The 16,486-nt window shown below is 35.6% G+C and overlaps 2 protein-coding genes across 2 annotated transcripts; one reads left to right on the top strand and one right to left on the bottom strand.

Moving 5' to 3' along the window:
• The first annotated feature begins 432 nt into the window (after nucleotides 1-432).
• Nucleotides 433-7,891, top strand: LOC110864388 (probable LRR receptor-like serine/threonine-protein kinase At1g63430). The gene is made up of 13 exons (XM_022113441.2): nucleotides 433-770; nucleotides 1,171-1,303; nucleotides 1,397-1,468; nucleotides 1,561-1,704; nucleotides 2,214-2,363; nucleotides 2,441-2,557; nucleotides 3,369-3,433; nucleotides 3,539-3,796; nucleotides 3,878-4,083; nucleotides 4,174-4,306; nucleotides 6,054-6,211; nucleotides 6,370-6,585; nucleotides 7,421-7,891. Exons 1-13 carry the CDS (start codon nucleotides 686-688, stop codon nucleotides 7,664-7,666), a joined length of 1,983 nt encoding a protein of 660 aa, XP_021969133.1. The 5' UTR covers nucleotides 433-685; the 3' UTR covers nucleotides 7,667-7,891.
• Nucleotides 7,892-10,645: 2,754 nt separating this feature from the next.
• Nucleotides 10,646-12,543, bottom strand: LOC110864387 ((+)-neomenthol dehydrogenase). The gene is made up of 5 exons (XM_022113440.2): nucleotides 12,383-12,543; nucleotides 12,043-12,286; nucleotides 11,641-11,715; nucleotides 11,264-11,452; nucleotides 10,646-11,156 (listed from the first exon to the last, which is right to left on the bottom strand). The coding sequence occupies exons 1-5, from the start codon at nucleotides 12,427-12,429 to the stop codon at nucleotides 10,779-10,781; spliced, it is 933 nt and encodes a 310-aa protein (XP_021969132.1). The 5' UTR covers nucleotides 12,430-12,543; the 3' UTR covers nucleotides 10,646-10,778.
• Nucleotides 12,544-16,486: the final 3,943 nt, after the last annotated feature.

Genomic DNA, 16,486 nt, shown 5'->3' with positions numbered 1-16,486 from the left:
TGAACACCACTAGAAAAAAATCGGTACCGGTACTTAGTACCAAATGCTCATCCCTATTCTTGAACTTTAAAGCTGGTTTTAAAAACCCGGTTTAAACCGTTTAAAAACCTTTTTTTTTGCTCAAATCAGTTTTTAACCGAACCGAATCGATTAGTACCAATTGGATTCCCACCTTGTAAAACCGGTTTTTTCTCCAAAAAAAAAAAACACCGATTCGGTTAAAAACCAGACTGTACACCTCTAGTTACAAGTTATAGTAGTGAAGTGGGTCGGGTCCATTGATGGGTCGTGTGTAGTGGGTAACGAAGTTTGTCGGGTATTATGACAATTTAGATAATTTTCTCAATATTAAAATTCAAAAAAATGTAAAAACCGCCAATTTATTAATTAATTAATAGTAATACCTTCAATCTTCATCAATCACAAAACAGAAATAAAACATTCCAAATTTACAAAACCCCTCCTCTGTAATTTTCTTGAAACCCTATTGTCACCAAATCTCTCTTCGACGTCAAGTTTTCACAAATCTTTTTACATCTTTATACTGAATTAGTTCAAGGGTTGCTGTTAAAACATTCATCCACTTGTATCTTCAAGTTCTTGATTTTGTTTTTACAAAAAAGATTCTATCTTTCAAGCTTTATCTCTGTTTTTGTTTCTGGGTTTTTGTGGGATTTCAAGAAAGATGAAAGGGTTGCTTTCATTTCAGTTTTTCTGTCTTACTCTGGGATTGTTTCTTGCTACAAGTTTTGCTGTTCAACCAACTGAAGGTATTATGCATTTTTTTTTCAAGAATCTTGAATGGTTTTTGTTCAGTTTTTGTTCGGTTTTTTTTTTTTTTTTTTTTTTTTTTTTTTTTTTTTTTTTTTTTTTTTTTTTTTTGAAGATGTTACTGAGAAGGGGATGATCTTGATTTTGTAGGGTTTAGCAAGAAACTAATAATTAAATATATATATATATATATTTTATAATTTCTTGATTTTGTAGGGTTTAGCAAGAATCTTGAATAGTTTTTGTTCGGTTTTTTTTTTTTTTTTTTTTTTTTTGTAATATTATTGAAGATATTACTGAGAAGGGGATGATCTTGATTTTGTAGGGTTTAGCAAGAAACTAATAATTTATAAATATTTTTTTTATAATTTATATAATTTCTTGATTTTTTTATTGCAGTTCATTCTCTTACAATGTTCAAAGAAGGTATATTTGATGACCCATCATTGGTTTTATCAAACTGGAATGCCCTAGATTCAGATCCTTGTCATTGGGTTGGTGTTTCTTGTTTTAATGATCATGTTATAAAAATGTAAGGAATTTCTTGTTATGTGTTATGAATTTAAATAATTAAAAATGATTATTGTAACGAAAGTAATTCGGGTTTTTACTCTTGTTTTTGCAGTAACATTTCCGGTAGTTTGATAAAGGGATTCATCGCCGAAGAACTGTTTCTTCTCTCGTTCTTACGCGAATTGTATGTTTTCGGTTTGGATGTTATCTTATTACCTTTAAGAAATATTGTAAAAAATTTAAAATATGTTCACCAAGAAATGGTCATGTTTGCAGGATTCTACACGGGAACAATCTCCGCGGTTCAATACCTAAAGAAATCGGATTGCTAAATCACTTAAAAGTCTTAGATTTAGGTGGAAACCAGTTATCCGGACCGATTCCACACGAGATTGCTAATCTTGATAGCATTGTTAAAATGTAAGTCCAAGGTTTAAAAGAACGGAAACGAGTTTCGAGGCGTTTTCCCTTCGCCTCACGAGTCGTAAGCCTCGAGGCGAAACGAGGCGTAAGGCCGAGGCGATATTAATAAATAAGTATAAAAATTATATATATTATAAGATTAATAATACTAACTAATATTATCATCAAATTCATCAAAATCATCAAAAACATACTTAAAAAAGACATGAAATGCTTGGAATTGACACAAAAAGTAAAAAACATAAAAAACAACTATCAAAATCCCCTGAGGCGCACCTGAGGCGCAGCTTTTTTAGCGCCTCAGCCCCTCTGAGGCGCATATACATTAAAAACACCATGAGGCGCGCCTCAGACTCGTTTTTTGGCCGTTTCGCCTCGAGGCGCGTCTTGAGGCGCACGCCTCAAACGTTTTTTAAAACCATGTGTAAGTCTATTATAGAATTTCATCATTTCAAGATTTAAAAAAAAGGTTTATCATAATTCTAAATCTAGTTTTATATCGATAGAAACTTACAATCTAATGCATTGACCGGAAATTTACCTCCGGAGCTTGGCAATCTTAAGAATCTTCAAGAGCTTCGGTTGGACCGAAATAAACTGGAAGGAATTATTCCGGGTGCGAATGTTACAGACTATGGTTCTGCCATGACAGGAATGTAAGTTAGAAATATTTCGACTGTTTTGAGTATGTTTATTTTAAGATGTTTTAAATGTTTTGATTGTTTCGGTCCAGGTATGCCTCAAATACGAATGTTCTAGGTTTTTGTCACGCGTCTCCTTTAAGAGTTGCGGATTTTTCATTCAACTACCTTGTTGGAAGTATACCTAAATGCTTGGAATATCTTCCAAGGTACTGTTCTTTATGCTTCATAATAATAGTATTCATTGGCGGATCTTAGAAGGGCTCTGGCAGGGCCACGGCCCGGGTAAGTTTTTCGGGCGTAGTGCTAATTTTCCGCATTTCGATCGAAATTTTTTATATATACTATGTTTGGCCCGGGCTTGCCCAGGCTTTTTTTAGTGCACGTGTCTTTCGCCCCTGGCACATTTAACGGGCAAGATCCGCCATTGATAGTATTAAAGGTGGGTTGAAGAGTATTTTTAATGCATACAAACTTCTAATGCAAAAAAATGGAAGAAAAATGTTGACGGGTGACGGGTCAACCCAAACTGACCCGTTTCAGCAGGACCAAAATGAAACCATTTCAAGCCAAACCTGTTCTTACCACAGTTATTAATAGTGATCATAGCGGGCGCTATAGCGAATAGCGTGGCGATGCGACAGACAGTATGTCGCTATATGATGGTTAGCGACTAAATAGCGGATTTCTAGGATTTTATCTTGGTAATTAGAAATAGCGATCGAAAAAGAAGCATATTTATTATTAACTATTAAGCATATTTAGATGCGTATTTTAGTTATTTTTGATAAAATATACATCTAAAATATTTTTAAATTTTCTTCTAGTGCATTAACAAACATGAAATAGCGCCCACTATTTAATCGCTGTCGCTACCTAGCATATAGGTAGCTTGTCGCTATTGTCCGCTATTCGCTATTGACAACTATGGTTCTGACCCGTTATTACACTCACTCAAACTGCCAATTTTGCCACCTCAGCTTGTGTTTATGCTCGTTTTCTTTTGTTACGCCTTTGCAGGGACAGCTTTCGGGGCAACTGCATAAAGTACAAAGATATCACACCACGGGCTCCTGAAGAGTGCGGTATGTTTTAGTAACAAACAGACGGCCCGTTATATTATATGATATAAGTTATGAAGTGTTGTTATGTTACTATGAACTAACAGAGATGGAGTTTCTTTAATGTAGGTGCTGCTGCACCAGCTAAACCTCTACAGTCAGACGACATGAAACACCATCCTGTTGAAGATAAACAAAAGCCCGTTACGCGTGCATCAAAGCCCGCTTGGATTTTAACTCTTGAAGTAGCGATTGGAGTGATGGTCGGGTGCGTCTTCCTTGCAGCCATTTTTACATCCGCTCACAGGTGGAAAGTCAAATCACGGAATATCATCACTACATGGAAGAAGTCCAAAACCGAAAAGGAACATATGGAAATCTTCATTGGTGAGGAAGCTCGGTTGTTTATAAAAAAAAAACATCGTTTTATATTAACTTGGTATGTAATTTTTTTTTTCGGATATGTAGACACTGATATGCTAAAGGACGTGATGAGATACAGTCGACAAGAACTTGAAGTTGCCTGCGAAGATTTTAGCAACATTATCGGGTCATCGTCGGATAGTGTAGTTTACAAAGGAAACATGAAACGTGGGCCCGAAATTGCGGTTATTTCTCTTTGCAACCGGGGAGAAAACTGGTTGAGCTGTCTTGAGCCTTATTTTCAAAAAGAGGTGATGCCGAAAAGCTCGAATTTTTATACGTGTTTTTAACAAAGTGGTCTCATTGAAGAAGTTTGTATTGTATTGTATTGTATTGATCAGGTGGCTGATTTAGCTAGGCTAAATCATGAAAACGTTGCGAAATTGCTGGGATATTGTATCGAAGGTGTCCCGTTTACAAGGATGTTAGTCTTTGAATATGCATCTAACGGGACGTTATACGAGCACCTTCATTGTAAGTCTCTCTATGAAAGGTGGTGATATTGCGGGTCGAGTGGTTGGGTAACGCGCCATTATTTAAAACGGTCGACCTGAAACACTTTTTGTCCAAAATCATTGTCTCAAATATGACTGCATAATCATACTATTTGATTAGAATGTTTTATGTATTGAAACTAAACTCTGAACAGGTTCCTTTTGATCTTTTAAGTATTTTTTTAATCTTGTCCATTTGACCCATTAGGATTTATTGTTTGTTGTAGAGAAATAGCGGCGTGAGTTTCTGACACGACCTGAAAACACAACACGAACCTAATCATGGTTTAAAAAGGCTTTCCGAGGCCCGCCTCGAGGCTTACGCCTCGGCTGAGGCTATGAAAAAACGCCTTAAAGGCTTAGCCTCATATGGGTCAACTGAAACCTAGGCCTCAGTCATCCGAGGCTTTCTGAGGCCGTCCGAGGCGCTGAGGCGGTGAGGCGAGGCGGTGAGGCTTAAGCCTCACCAGACCTTGTGAAAATGGAAAATTTTAGGTTTTTTGGACTTTATTTTAGAACCATTTAGTGTTTATTAGGCTTAATTGGTGGGCCAACCCAATAGTTCAGTTAAAAAACATCTATTAGGTTAAAAAAACCTAATCGAAAAGAAGATATCGGTTGTGCACGAATAGGATGAACAAGTTGGTGTACGTTATGTACAATAGGAGATTGTAGCAAATGTTTATAAAGAAGACGAATCTAAAAGATGATGAAGTCCCGATAGTTGCCGATGATGTTTTGTCGGATGATGAGTGGATAGCTAACCCAAGTGGAGATGAAGATGGTATTGGTGGAGTTGCCATGTCAAATGAGGAAAAAGGTGAGAGTTCATCATCTAGGAGGAAAAGGAAAAGAGTTATTAATTTGGTTGATGATGATGATGACGATCTAAATACGCCAGGATGAAAACTTTGAGGATGATGATGCGGAGGAAAACGAGTTCTATGATATTTAGATGTCATAACATTACTAATTTAAGTTGTTCGAACTATTTTATGATGTTTGTTTTATGTTAAACCTTGTTTGTTTTTCTATTTTCTATTTATGATGTTTGTTTTATGGTAATTTGTGATTTTATGAGAGATATATATTTTTCTTTAATTTTTTTAATAATGTTTTGAGGCTTACGCCTCGACCTGCCTCGAGGCTTACGCCTTGTGAGGCTAAGAGAAAACGCCTCGATACCCGTTTCCGCCTTTTTAAACCTTGAACCTAATACAAAACGCGGGTTTGGGTTTAGTCTAAATGGGCTCGGGTCAGTTTCAAGTTGAATCCGCGAACCCATTTGGGTCGGATTTGTGTCTGCCCGTTCGGGTTGGCGGGTTGACCCGTTTAACCATTTATATTATATTTTATTTTTTTTACATATTTTTATGTCATAAATTCAATCGGGTGTGTATTTTATGCCATAATTATAACTAAAAAAGAGAAATTGACATAACATTTTATAATTAAAATGTAATTGTGTTATATAAATTTGTGTTTTTGTTAGTAAATTTTTAATTTTAATATAATGGCGAAAAAAATCCGGTTGAACGGGTCGTGTTCTGGTCAACCCGCGAATATTCCGGTTGTATTTGGGTTTATAAGTATGACACGATTTTCGGGGTTGGTTCGGGTTTGTCTAAATTTTCCGGGTTCGGGTCGGGTCGAACCTGCCAACCCGCAACCACAACCAATTTAGGACCCTATAGAGAAACATGAACAAATGCTTTTGTTTAACGTAGGCGAAGAAGGGTGTCAACTAAGTTGGACACGAAGAATGACGATCGTTTTAGGAATCGCTAAAGGTCTAAAATATCTTCATACAGAAATCGAACCTCCATTCACTATATCCGAGTTAAACTCTAGCGCGGTATATCTCACAGAAGATTTCTCACCAAAGGTACCACCTTTATACCTTTTTTTTCTTTAAACAGAATTTTCACACTGAATCACTCCAGCGGTTGGGAGGATCGTGCTCTATCACCCCCCCCCCCCCCCCCCCCCGAATTTTCATACTGATAGATATGTTTTACATTTTAGTTTTCTTGATTCTTGTAGTTAGTTGAGTTTGAAAGCTGGAAAAGTATTCTTACAAGATTTGAGAACAACTCTAGCTCTATTAGCAATGCAGATACCTTGTGTGTTCAACCCGGTTCGTTAGCAGCACGCCAGTCGGATATTCAGGGTAACATCTGTGCATTCGGCGTTCTTCTATTGGAAATCATTAGCGGACGACCTCCGGTCGGCAAAGACAAGGGGTTACTAGTAGACTGGGTAAGAAATTCGTGATTCGTATTAGCATGTAACGCGCAAAGGTGGCAAAATGGGCGGTTCATGCAAGTTGGGTAACGGGTCAAAACACTTTTTTGTTTTAGAAATAAAATCAGCTCTTTGTTGTTTTATAATAAAAATATTCTTGAAAGTTTTATGCATTAAAAATATACTTTGGATGACCTTCGACCCGTAGAAAGTTCTTTTAAACTACTTTCTTTATACCCATTTAGAGTTAATATTAGGGGTGCGAACGAGCCGAGCGGCCCGTGAGCTACTCGAGATCGGCTTGAGAAAAAGCTCGAAATGAGCCGAGCCTTATTGAGCCCGAGCCGAGCTTGAGCCTAAAATAAAGCTCGTTTATTTATCAAGCCCGAGCTCGAGCCAGGCATGTGAAGCTCGTCAGACTCGTCGAGCCTTAGTGTAATATTAGTTTTTATTAATATTTAATAACATTTGCCCACTTGTTTAAAGTTGTCTAGTAAACGAGCCGAGTTTATTTAAACTTGTTTACATGCCGAGCCCAAACCTAAAAATAAGCTTGTTTAGTAAACGAGCCTGATCTCGAGCTTCACTTATCGAGCTGTCTAGCCTAAATGAGCTTATTATTTATATTTAATTTAATAGATAACAAACGAGCCAGCCAGCTCGGTTTGGCTCGTTTGCACCCCTAGTTAATATATAACCCAAGCCGACCTATTTATAAGTAAACGGGTCACATTTACCACGTCAATAGTGCGGGGCATATTCTTTTCAAAATCAGTCTTTACTGAACTTATGCTTGTCTTGATACATTGAAATGATCAATGATTTATTTAAAAAAAAAATGTTTAAACAGGCAAAAGAGTATCTTGAAGAACCGGACATGATGTCGTCGGTTGTAGATCCTGCACTGAAGCATTTTAGAGCCGAGGATCTTGAAGTGATACGCGAGGTGGTTATAAATTGCATTCAAGTAAGGAATGGAGATATAGTGACCATGCAAGAAGTGTGTGCAATGCTGGAAAGCAAACTGGACACCACAGGCTCATCAGAGCTCAAGGCCTCTTCGATCGCCTGGGCTGAGCTGGCGCTTTCATGTTGACCCGAGTTTCGTAATATCTAGCAAACACTGTACATTCTACTGATCAATATATACCATCTGATTAGCATTGGATTAAAGATGACTTTTTTTTTTTTTTTTTTTTTTTTTTTTTTGTAAATTTTGTTTGGGGACAGAAGAGTATATGATGAGTTGATACTTACAAGTCTTGTTTTGTAACCAAGTTATGGTTCTTGAAAAGAATGACTAGATTTTAATCCATTTTAATTTTTGTTAGTCATAGAAGCTTAGAAAGTTATAAAGATTTTTTTTTGACAATCTGTATATTTTTTTATAGTAAATTTGATTTGTCTATAGTATGCATCACACACATGCAAATGTTGTAACTAGGGGTGTTCGAAAAGCCTGCAGCTCGCGGTTCGCTCGGAAAAAGCTCGGTTGTGAACAAGTCGGCTCGGCTCGGCAAAATTTGTAAACGAGCCGAGCTCGAGCCAGGCCTGGTTTAGCTTGCGAGCTAGATCGATTTATTTTATTTTATGTATATCATATTTAAATTTTAAGTCTATTAAAGTAAAAATATGTGAGAGGGTGTTGAAGTGCGAATATTTTGAGTTTAATTAACCAAATAACATAAGAAACTATGGGAAAATAAGCAAAAATTATACATATATAATACTTGTAATATGCCTTTCGATTTTTATAATATTAAAAAATAAAAATAATACATATAGATATACGTGTAGTTTTTATTTTTTTCCTTGTTTTTTTTTATTTTATCAATATTTGTAAAAGAAATTAAAAAAATAAAATAAAATAATTAACGAGCCGGCTCGATTTGGCTCAAGCTCGAGCTCAACGTGGCTCGGCTCGACTCGACTCGTAACAAATATTTCATCCAAAATAATAACATGACCTAATCTTTTAGTTAGGTTTCTTTGCTTGCATATGCTAATGTCATATGGTCCAGTTGTTTTAGTTGAGATTTGATAAGACGTTCTACCAAGTGGCAAGTACCAACAGTCCTTTTATGCTAATGTCATATGGTCCAATTGTTAGCTAGAGCTCCAACAAACAATAAATTGTCATGTTCCGTTTTTGTTATTAGCCTTGTTACTTCATTCATCCTGAAAAAGCTACTTCTGTACTTCAAGTTATTCATTAAGACTAAATTGTTTTTGTTCATTTCAAAGTTCGTATTTTTAAATTATGGGATGTCTTCGAGAATCCTGTACGACTATATATAAAGTTTAAAATACAAAAGTTCCTTAACGTGCGAAGCTACGCCACCAAAAAATAACAAGCTTGACTAGGGGTCGAAAAGTTGCTGTTGACTACACGCTGAACTCTAGCCAAGAACCAAACCGCCTCCGGCGCCAAGGGGCCGAATGTGTCAAACACCAGGGGGAGAAAGGCATGCTGATTATCCTCACAAGCTTTCGCGTACTTTTCCACCTTTTTTGACTCTGCTTTCAGTACCGCTTGCCCTGCCACAAACCCATTTTTCCGGAACCCGACTAGGGGGGATACACTTGTGAGATCGACACAAGCATGTTTCCCGCCCTCCCAACAAAAAACTAGCACGTCAGCCGGGCGTAGGGTGGACCTCCCTTCCGCCGGGTCTGTAAGAAAATTAACCGGTGCCTCTTTCTTTGCCGAGATCCCTGCTCGTCTGAGAATATCCATTAACGCGTTTCGAACAAAGTCATAGCGATACTTAAACCCCAGCAACTCTCTACAGTGTAACACATGCTCCCCGTATTTATCCAGGCTTGCTTTACGACATACTGGACAAGTTTCATCATTCGGGAACATGGGGATCATCAGACGGTACTTAAGTATTGACCAGTACTCTATCGCTAACATACGTTGACCCAGACCTTCAATAGGAATAACAGTTAAGAAATCCTGAGTGTGAGGTCTCTGTATGCATTCAATGACGGCTTTCTGGCGGGGAGACAAATGGAAATCTTCTCCCAAACTTTATGCGATTCGACAACAAAGAGCATTCGCCAAAGTTCTTTTCTTAAAGTTTTGCATTTTGTTGAGTTGGGTAATTGGGTTAAATGACAAATAAGTTTAATTGTTTAAATGGGTCAAAAAAATAGAAAGATTAATGGGTTTAAAAAATATATAAAAAAACTTAAAACTTTTGAGCCCCGGGAAAGTGTGTCTAGGACTAGAAGGTTGCCAACCCGGGGCCAACCCTGTTTTTCATAACAAAAGAGTTGGAATTGATACCAAAGATTAAAACTCATCAAATGTATGTAAATAATTCGGTTAAAATCCACTAGTATTTTTTATTAAAATTAAAGTAAAGAGTTGGAATTGTTTCTAATTTTCTTTTTCTTTTAATCATATGCAGTGTGGTGGGCAAGAGACAAATAATGTCATGTGTACGCTATCTAGCTATCTAGACAGTGGGGGCTTTGCCCTCCAAAACACAAAATGAAACGGGTGGTGGGCAAGGGACATATTAGAAACACACAAAATTCACTAGGTCAAAGCACAAGTCAACACTCAACAACCCAAACATCCCCACACCCATGGAGTTTTTGCCGCCCCCTTAGGCAACGCCGACCAAAATTATGATGTAGGTGGTGTTTGGGGCATAGAGGGGATTGGCCTCCCACTCTCCACGCCACACACCGAGTAGCCTAATCGTTAGTTTATAACTTTTTTTGTTGGTTACATAATCACTCACAAATGTGTTCTTATCACTTATGATTATGTTGGACGGTATGTATATTCATGTCCTTTTGCTTATTTAATCAAGATTACAACCGAATTGGTTACATCAAACTCGTGCCCTTTTCTTAACCCGAGTTTGCAAACTTACTCACAATTGACGTTGAGCTTGAAACGAGCCAAACTTGAGCTTAGTCAAGCGGGTTTGACTCAAGCTCATTTACACACGATACTTTCATCTAAAGGATATAACTTCGATAACTTTCGAATAAAATTTTGAGAAAGTTGATGAAAGGACATACATATATGCAACCACTACTTAAACACGTTTTACAATTAGGGAAGCAAGTCATAATTAATTATTTTATATATAAGATATATAACTAACACTTTGTGATTTTTTAGAACCAAGAGTACAAATTTATTAATTTTGACATGATCAAGTAACATAGCATCATAGCATTGTCGATCAAAACGACGCTATTTCCATTTGATTGAAGTAGACACCCGAAGGACCATCGTTAGGTAACAACGCAAGCATTACAGGAGCTTTGGCGCCTTCTTCTGGGGTCAAGTGTCCCGTGTGAGATGTGATATCGGTTATAACATACCCCGGATGGACACAGTTGACAAGAATATTATTATACTTTCGCGCCATTAGCCTTGTGTAAGCATTAAGTGAAGCTTTTGCAATCTTATAAGCAGCGCACGTTAGAGGCCAGCCGTTCTCAACCAACTTATTGTCCTTGAAATCCCTCAAAAACCTTTGAATGATCCCATCAATCCTTTCTTCGGTAAGGTTGTCGATATCTAAGAACTCGGCTCTCACCGTCTCATTGCTGATCCACTAAAAAGCAAGAAGATATGATGAAACTATGAAAGCTAGTTTAATTAGTTTCCAATGACATGTGAAATATTGCGTTTTATTTTTCGCGAGTGTGAATAATTACTTACGTGTAGCTCTCCATAGTTTGAAGAAACATTGACGATTCTTGGTGTGTTTGAGAGTTGGAGAAGGGGGAGTAACGCTTCGGTTACTGCTTTAGTTCCATAATAATTCGTCTTTATACATTCTTCCCCCAAATTATAAGGTTCCTCTATCATCGACGCTAAAATGTGTGCGTTTTCATCATACACATACTCCTACAAACCATATACAATACCATGTTTATATTCTTCAAAAAATTTAAAAAAAAAATCCTATTGACACTTGACGAAAATGTAGTAAATTTGTGTATGTTTTTAATATATAAATTATTTTATAGTAATATACAACACATGTATACTAGATAATAAACATTAACAATAAACAAAAAAAGGTATGCACTTACATATCCTGCTCCATCTTTGAAGGCTCTAAATTCATCATAATTTACAATAAGTCCATTTTCAGCTGCGTTATTCACCTGCGTTATACATGGAAAACATTTTACACTACACAATTTATTTTTTATTGTGTATAATCTATGTTTTTTTTAATAAATAACAATATATATTGTATTTTCAAATAATTAGATCATCAAAAAAGATTCATTCAAGGTTATATATTTTTATTTTATGTTCCAACTTCTAAGAACATGTAAAAACCATTCAGGATTACTTAAGGAACATATTAAAAGAATTATATTGAGTAAAATCCAAGCAATTAGTAGGGTCAGCAGAGGGTGAGATGAGGACAAACATTTCCTCTATACAGTTGAGAAACCGACTTTAACACTATTTTTTTCACTTACCAAGATATCAAGTTTCTCAAATTGAGATTCGACGAATTTGGTGAACCTAGAAATACTCGTTGGATCTTTAATATCGAGTTGATGAAAAACAACATTCAAGAGCCCGGAATCTTTGAGCTTGCCGGCAGCTTCCAATCCCCGACCCTCATCTCTAGCGGCTAGTACGACAGTGATCCCGTTTGAGGCCAACTGGCGACATATCTCAAGCCCGATACCTTTGTTTCCTCCGGTCACAACCGCCACCCTAAAACCAAAACCAAAGCCAAAATAAAAGCAAAAAATAAAGAAAAATAAGATTTCTTTTGCACATGATCTATGTAGAACACTAAATATTATGTACCTGTGCTCGGTTGAAGCAACACGAGTCTTGTCACCTATTGATGCCATATATATTAACTTGTTAGCAGGCCGGATTTATAATGAGAAATGAAGGGAGCAACAAGCTCTTATAAATATATTCAACCTAATCTTGGCTTTTGTTTTTATTAGTCAATTATGATTATGATATGTTTGCGAGAGGTTGTGGTTGTATTGTAGCATATTTTTATATGTGTATCGAGATTTTGTTTGATATGGATTATTTTTTTATTTGAATAAAATAATAAACGAAAAGAAAATCATGCGGTTCTGGTGTGCAACGACAGACTTATGGATTTATCCTTACTATTAAAAGGTTTAACAATTATAAAATTATATGATATATGATTTAACGAACATGTCGAGAATAAAAAATTATATAATACAGGTAATTTAATTTAATGTGATAAAGCAGATTAAAGAATTTTTTAATTATAAACCTTATTATATATTGTAGATATTTTAATTTTATTTAATAATACAATAAAGCAGATTAAAGATTTTTTTAATTCTAAAGTAGTTTAGTCAGGTGTTTTCTATTTGATATAAAACTATAAAAAGTTTTTAAAAATTATATTATAATAATTCATTGTAATACGATAGTAGCTAAAATATGGATATTTGAATTCATTTGAAAAACTAAAACTATATAAAAAGTTATAAACTGACATTCTAAAAATTATCCAGAATTTGTTTATTAGAGTTTTTTTTTTATATTATATGACCCTACTTTTGAATTTACATCGAGATAGTTGTTTATTTAAATCTAAATTTCTTTTAACATGCATATTTAACCTAATGGCTAATCGTAGTGTTAATTGTTCATGTAATTGATTTTTTTTAATAGAAAACTTCTGTTCATGTAATTGATGCTTTAGAAAAGAATGATTTCAAATTAGTTCTGATATTTTTTTTAATTAAGATTACAACTTCACCAGAAAATAACTAGATTGATATGTCAATTGAAAATAATAAATGCTAAATGTATTTGCTCTTCCTTTGAGTCATTATGAATTTTAAGTATATTTTATATCATTTTCGTTTTGAAAACATTTCTTTCTACTAATAACTAGCATGGCGTTACAATGAGATAATATGAGATTACATTCACACAAGCAATCAAAGTACACCAATCCTAAACTGCATTTTTCGTAGTGTCAACGCTTTTGAAAAAAATGACCAATTCTATCACCATTATTAGGTAATCAATTAATCGGTGCCAATTGTGACTCTGAATAGGTATGATTCCAAATCACATGTGAACACATGTTAAAGAGACCATAACACTCCAAGCTGGCGTCCCCGTTACACACAGGTTTCCAGAAGATTTTAGAAGCTTCTGGAAGAAGTCACCCGATGATAAGAAGATGCTCCTCCAGACAAAAAGAACAACAGGTGGCACCACTAGTGAGACGCCAACAACGGGTGCAAGATCCTGGGAGGACAAGACGACAACCAGTACAAGCGAGTGCCCAGCTGTAGCGAATAGCCGTGCGCCACGTCACCTCCGAGACTGGCAACGTCAGAGGAGACAGAAAGGATAATCCTCCTGGTCGGATAACTGGCAGGCACTGGCTAGCTGGCAAGTCTCCTCCTTCACTATTCTCCGGCTATAAATAGTAGACTCTACCTCCAGGTTTAAGGATTCGATTTCTCACTCTCTTACTCTATACACACACTATTATCCTCAAAACAAACACTTATTCTCACGCCGGAGGGTGATCACAAGAAGAACCCCCCATCTTCTCCTCCTTGTGGCGAGTCACCGGTGTTGTTGTTTTGCAGGACTGCTTTGTTAGATCAGCTATTCGGCGAGTAAAAGATAGAGATTGAACCACCTTCCACGAGACGACTAGCTGAGATAATTTAGTATTAATCAGTGTTTCATCAGACCCTTTTAGTTATGTTCTTTATTTATCAGTTTCGAGCTAGAGATCTTTCTAGAAGCACCATCTCTATCCTTTGGGATAAAGATATATTTTGCCTACACTTTACTCTTCATATACTTTACCAATAACTTTGCTATTTGTGGATTTAGAAGGTATGATTGTTGTTATTTGTCAATTTCAATACTTAATTATTATTTTTTTTTTTTGGTTTCGTTCTTTATTAATTAATTTGAAACCTACTTTTTGTAAAAGTATAAGTCAAATATAATACCAAATTAAATAGTTAAAGTGTAATTAAAGGAGAAATATCAATCATTTGTGTTAGTGGAGTTTAGGAACAACGTGTCAGACTTATTCATCCATCTCCTAGTGAAGAAAGAGGTTTTGGGTAAGAAATTCCAATTTTTTTAACTTTTTTCTCTTTAAATACTTATATCTCTCAAGTATTAAATTTTGGTCTCACACAAGAGATAATTTCTCTTGATCACTAGGCTATAGCCAAAGTGGTAAGAAATTCCGATCCCAACTTCTAATCTTGTGTGAATCTTGAATAAATGTTGATGTACGTTTGAAATCTGCAAACGTGTTGTAAATTTGAAATATAGATGTTTTGCCAAGTATGTAATGTGGTTATAGGAATAATGGATTTTAATAATCCAATTATTAGTTGTTGGTCTGCAACGGTTCCAACTTAAAAAATAACTAATGATGGTCTCACATTTTCACATATTTTTAAACAAATGGACATTTTCTAATAGAAAAAAAAGGGGGCAAAAAGAAATTAAGGTTATGTTAGTAAAGATCTATTGGTTTACAATATGTGAAAATGAATGACCACCACCGGATATTTTTGAAGTTGGGATCGTTGCGTGCCAACGACTAATTGTTGGGATTATTAAAATCCATTATTCTATGGTTATAATACTCACAACTCCATGAATGTTGATTAAGCAATGAATACATGTTTGAGGATTTGAGGGTAATCTTGTGAGTTTAGAGTATTTAGCTAGAACTAATGATAGAAGGCATCATTTTGAGTGTATCTAAGTTGTTGAATTTATTAGATATGCTTTATTAAATCAAACCCAAATTACGGATATGTGGGTATTTAGAGAAATCGGCCTAATTGTAGCAAAATTTCGTTTTTCGGTTAATTGTGTATAATCTATTCAAAGTGTAAAGAAATTGCTATAAACTTCTAACAATGGTGTCTATGAACTTGAAGGGTGAGTTTTGATGATTTAACCCTTAAAAGACACTTATTTTACTAATTATAATATTTGGTGTCAAAGTTAGTCTAATAGTCTAAAACGGAACTTTGAGGGTCTTTATTTATATACTTAAAGAGAGTCTTGCAAGTTGAAGTAGGGTGTATAACAATTTGGAGGTTACTTTTTTTTGAACGATAAATTTCTTTTTAATCATGTCGTCTGTAGAATTTGAATCTAAGACCTCTCCTCAGGTGTTTTAAAGGCATTGTTTTTGTCAATGGACCACCACTCCATTGGTATTTGGAGGTTACTTATGTCTATTGACGATCTAATGGGTCAATGGATCAAAAAGGGAGATATGGGGCTTAAAGACTAACATTGGTTTTAAGGAGTTGGTAAACAAGTTCTATAAACTTATACTGGTGTGCCAAGTATGGTTAGGGGTGTAATGTAATAAGATAAAATGACCTATGAGTTGTGAAAATGTGTTGTATGTCAAAAACTAGCATACATTCAGAAAGTTGAGTGTTACATTACCCAAAAAGTTAGGAATCAAGAATGACAAGATCGTACAGAACAAGTTGAGTGTTAGATGACCGAAACAGAAAAATATACGTAAATACAATGTACGATTCAGTTTAAATGGATTAAGTGTGATTATGATGCATGTATATGAAATTCTTTTTCTATGTTCATGACTTGGTTTAATGGTCATAGTTAAAATACTTAAAACAAGTTATAAAGTCTCTTTTGAGAGTAAGAATCACGGGGGCATTTTGTGATCAAATGGTGAAATTGCAAATCATAGTGGTGCATGTTATCACGATGATTAGTATGAATCACAACGGTAATATAAGTGATCATACGGATTGATAGAATCAAAGTGGTAGTTATGTGATCTATGGAGTCATAGTGGTGTAGGGATGAGCTCGGTATCGATCGGTACCGAACTGGTACCGGAACCGAAAGTACAGGTACCGAAAATCC

Source organism: Helianthus annuus, chromosome 6, assembly GCF_002127325.2.
Source record: "Helianthus annuus cultivar XRQ/B chromosome 6, HanXRQr2.0-SUNRISE, whole genome shotgun sequence".
Lineage (NCBI taxonomy): Eukaryota > Viridiplantae > Streptophyta > Magnoliopsida > Asterales > Asteraceae > Helianthus > Helianthus annuus.
This window is presented reverse-complemented; position numbering and strand designations above follow the sequence as displayed.

What these genes read in the sequence shown, in the direction of transcription:
- LOC110864387 (XM_022113440.2), bottom strand. Translation starts at nt 12,429, where the DNA reads ATGGCATCAATAGGTGACAAGACTCGTGTTGCTTCAACCGAGCACAG. An exon ending in GTTGCTTCAACCGAGCACAG is followed by an intron (nt 12,287 to 12,382) that starts GTACATAATATT and finishes TTTTGGTTTTAG; the next exon opens with GGTGGCGGTTGTGACCGGAG. An exon ending in CAAACTATGGAGAGCTACAC is followed by an intron (nt 11,157 to 11,263) that starts GTAAGTAATTAT and finishes CTTGCTTTTTAG; the next exon opens with TGGATCAGCAATGAGACGGT.
- LOC110864388 (XM_022113441.2), top strand. Translation starts at nt 686, where the DNA reads ATGAAAGGGTTGCTTTCATTTCAGTTTTTCTGTCTTACTCTGGGATTG. An exon ending in TGCTGTTCAACCAACTGAAG is followed by an intron (nt 771 to 1,170) that starts GTATTATGCATT and finishes TTTTTATTGCAG; the next exon opens with TTCATTCTCTTACAATGTTC. An exon ending in GTTATACGAGCACCTTCATT is followed by an intron (nt 4,307 to 6,053) that starts GTAAGTCTCTCT and finishes TGTTTAACGTAG; the next exon opens with GCGAAGAAGGGTGTCAACTA.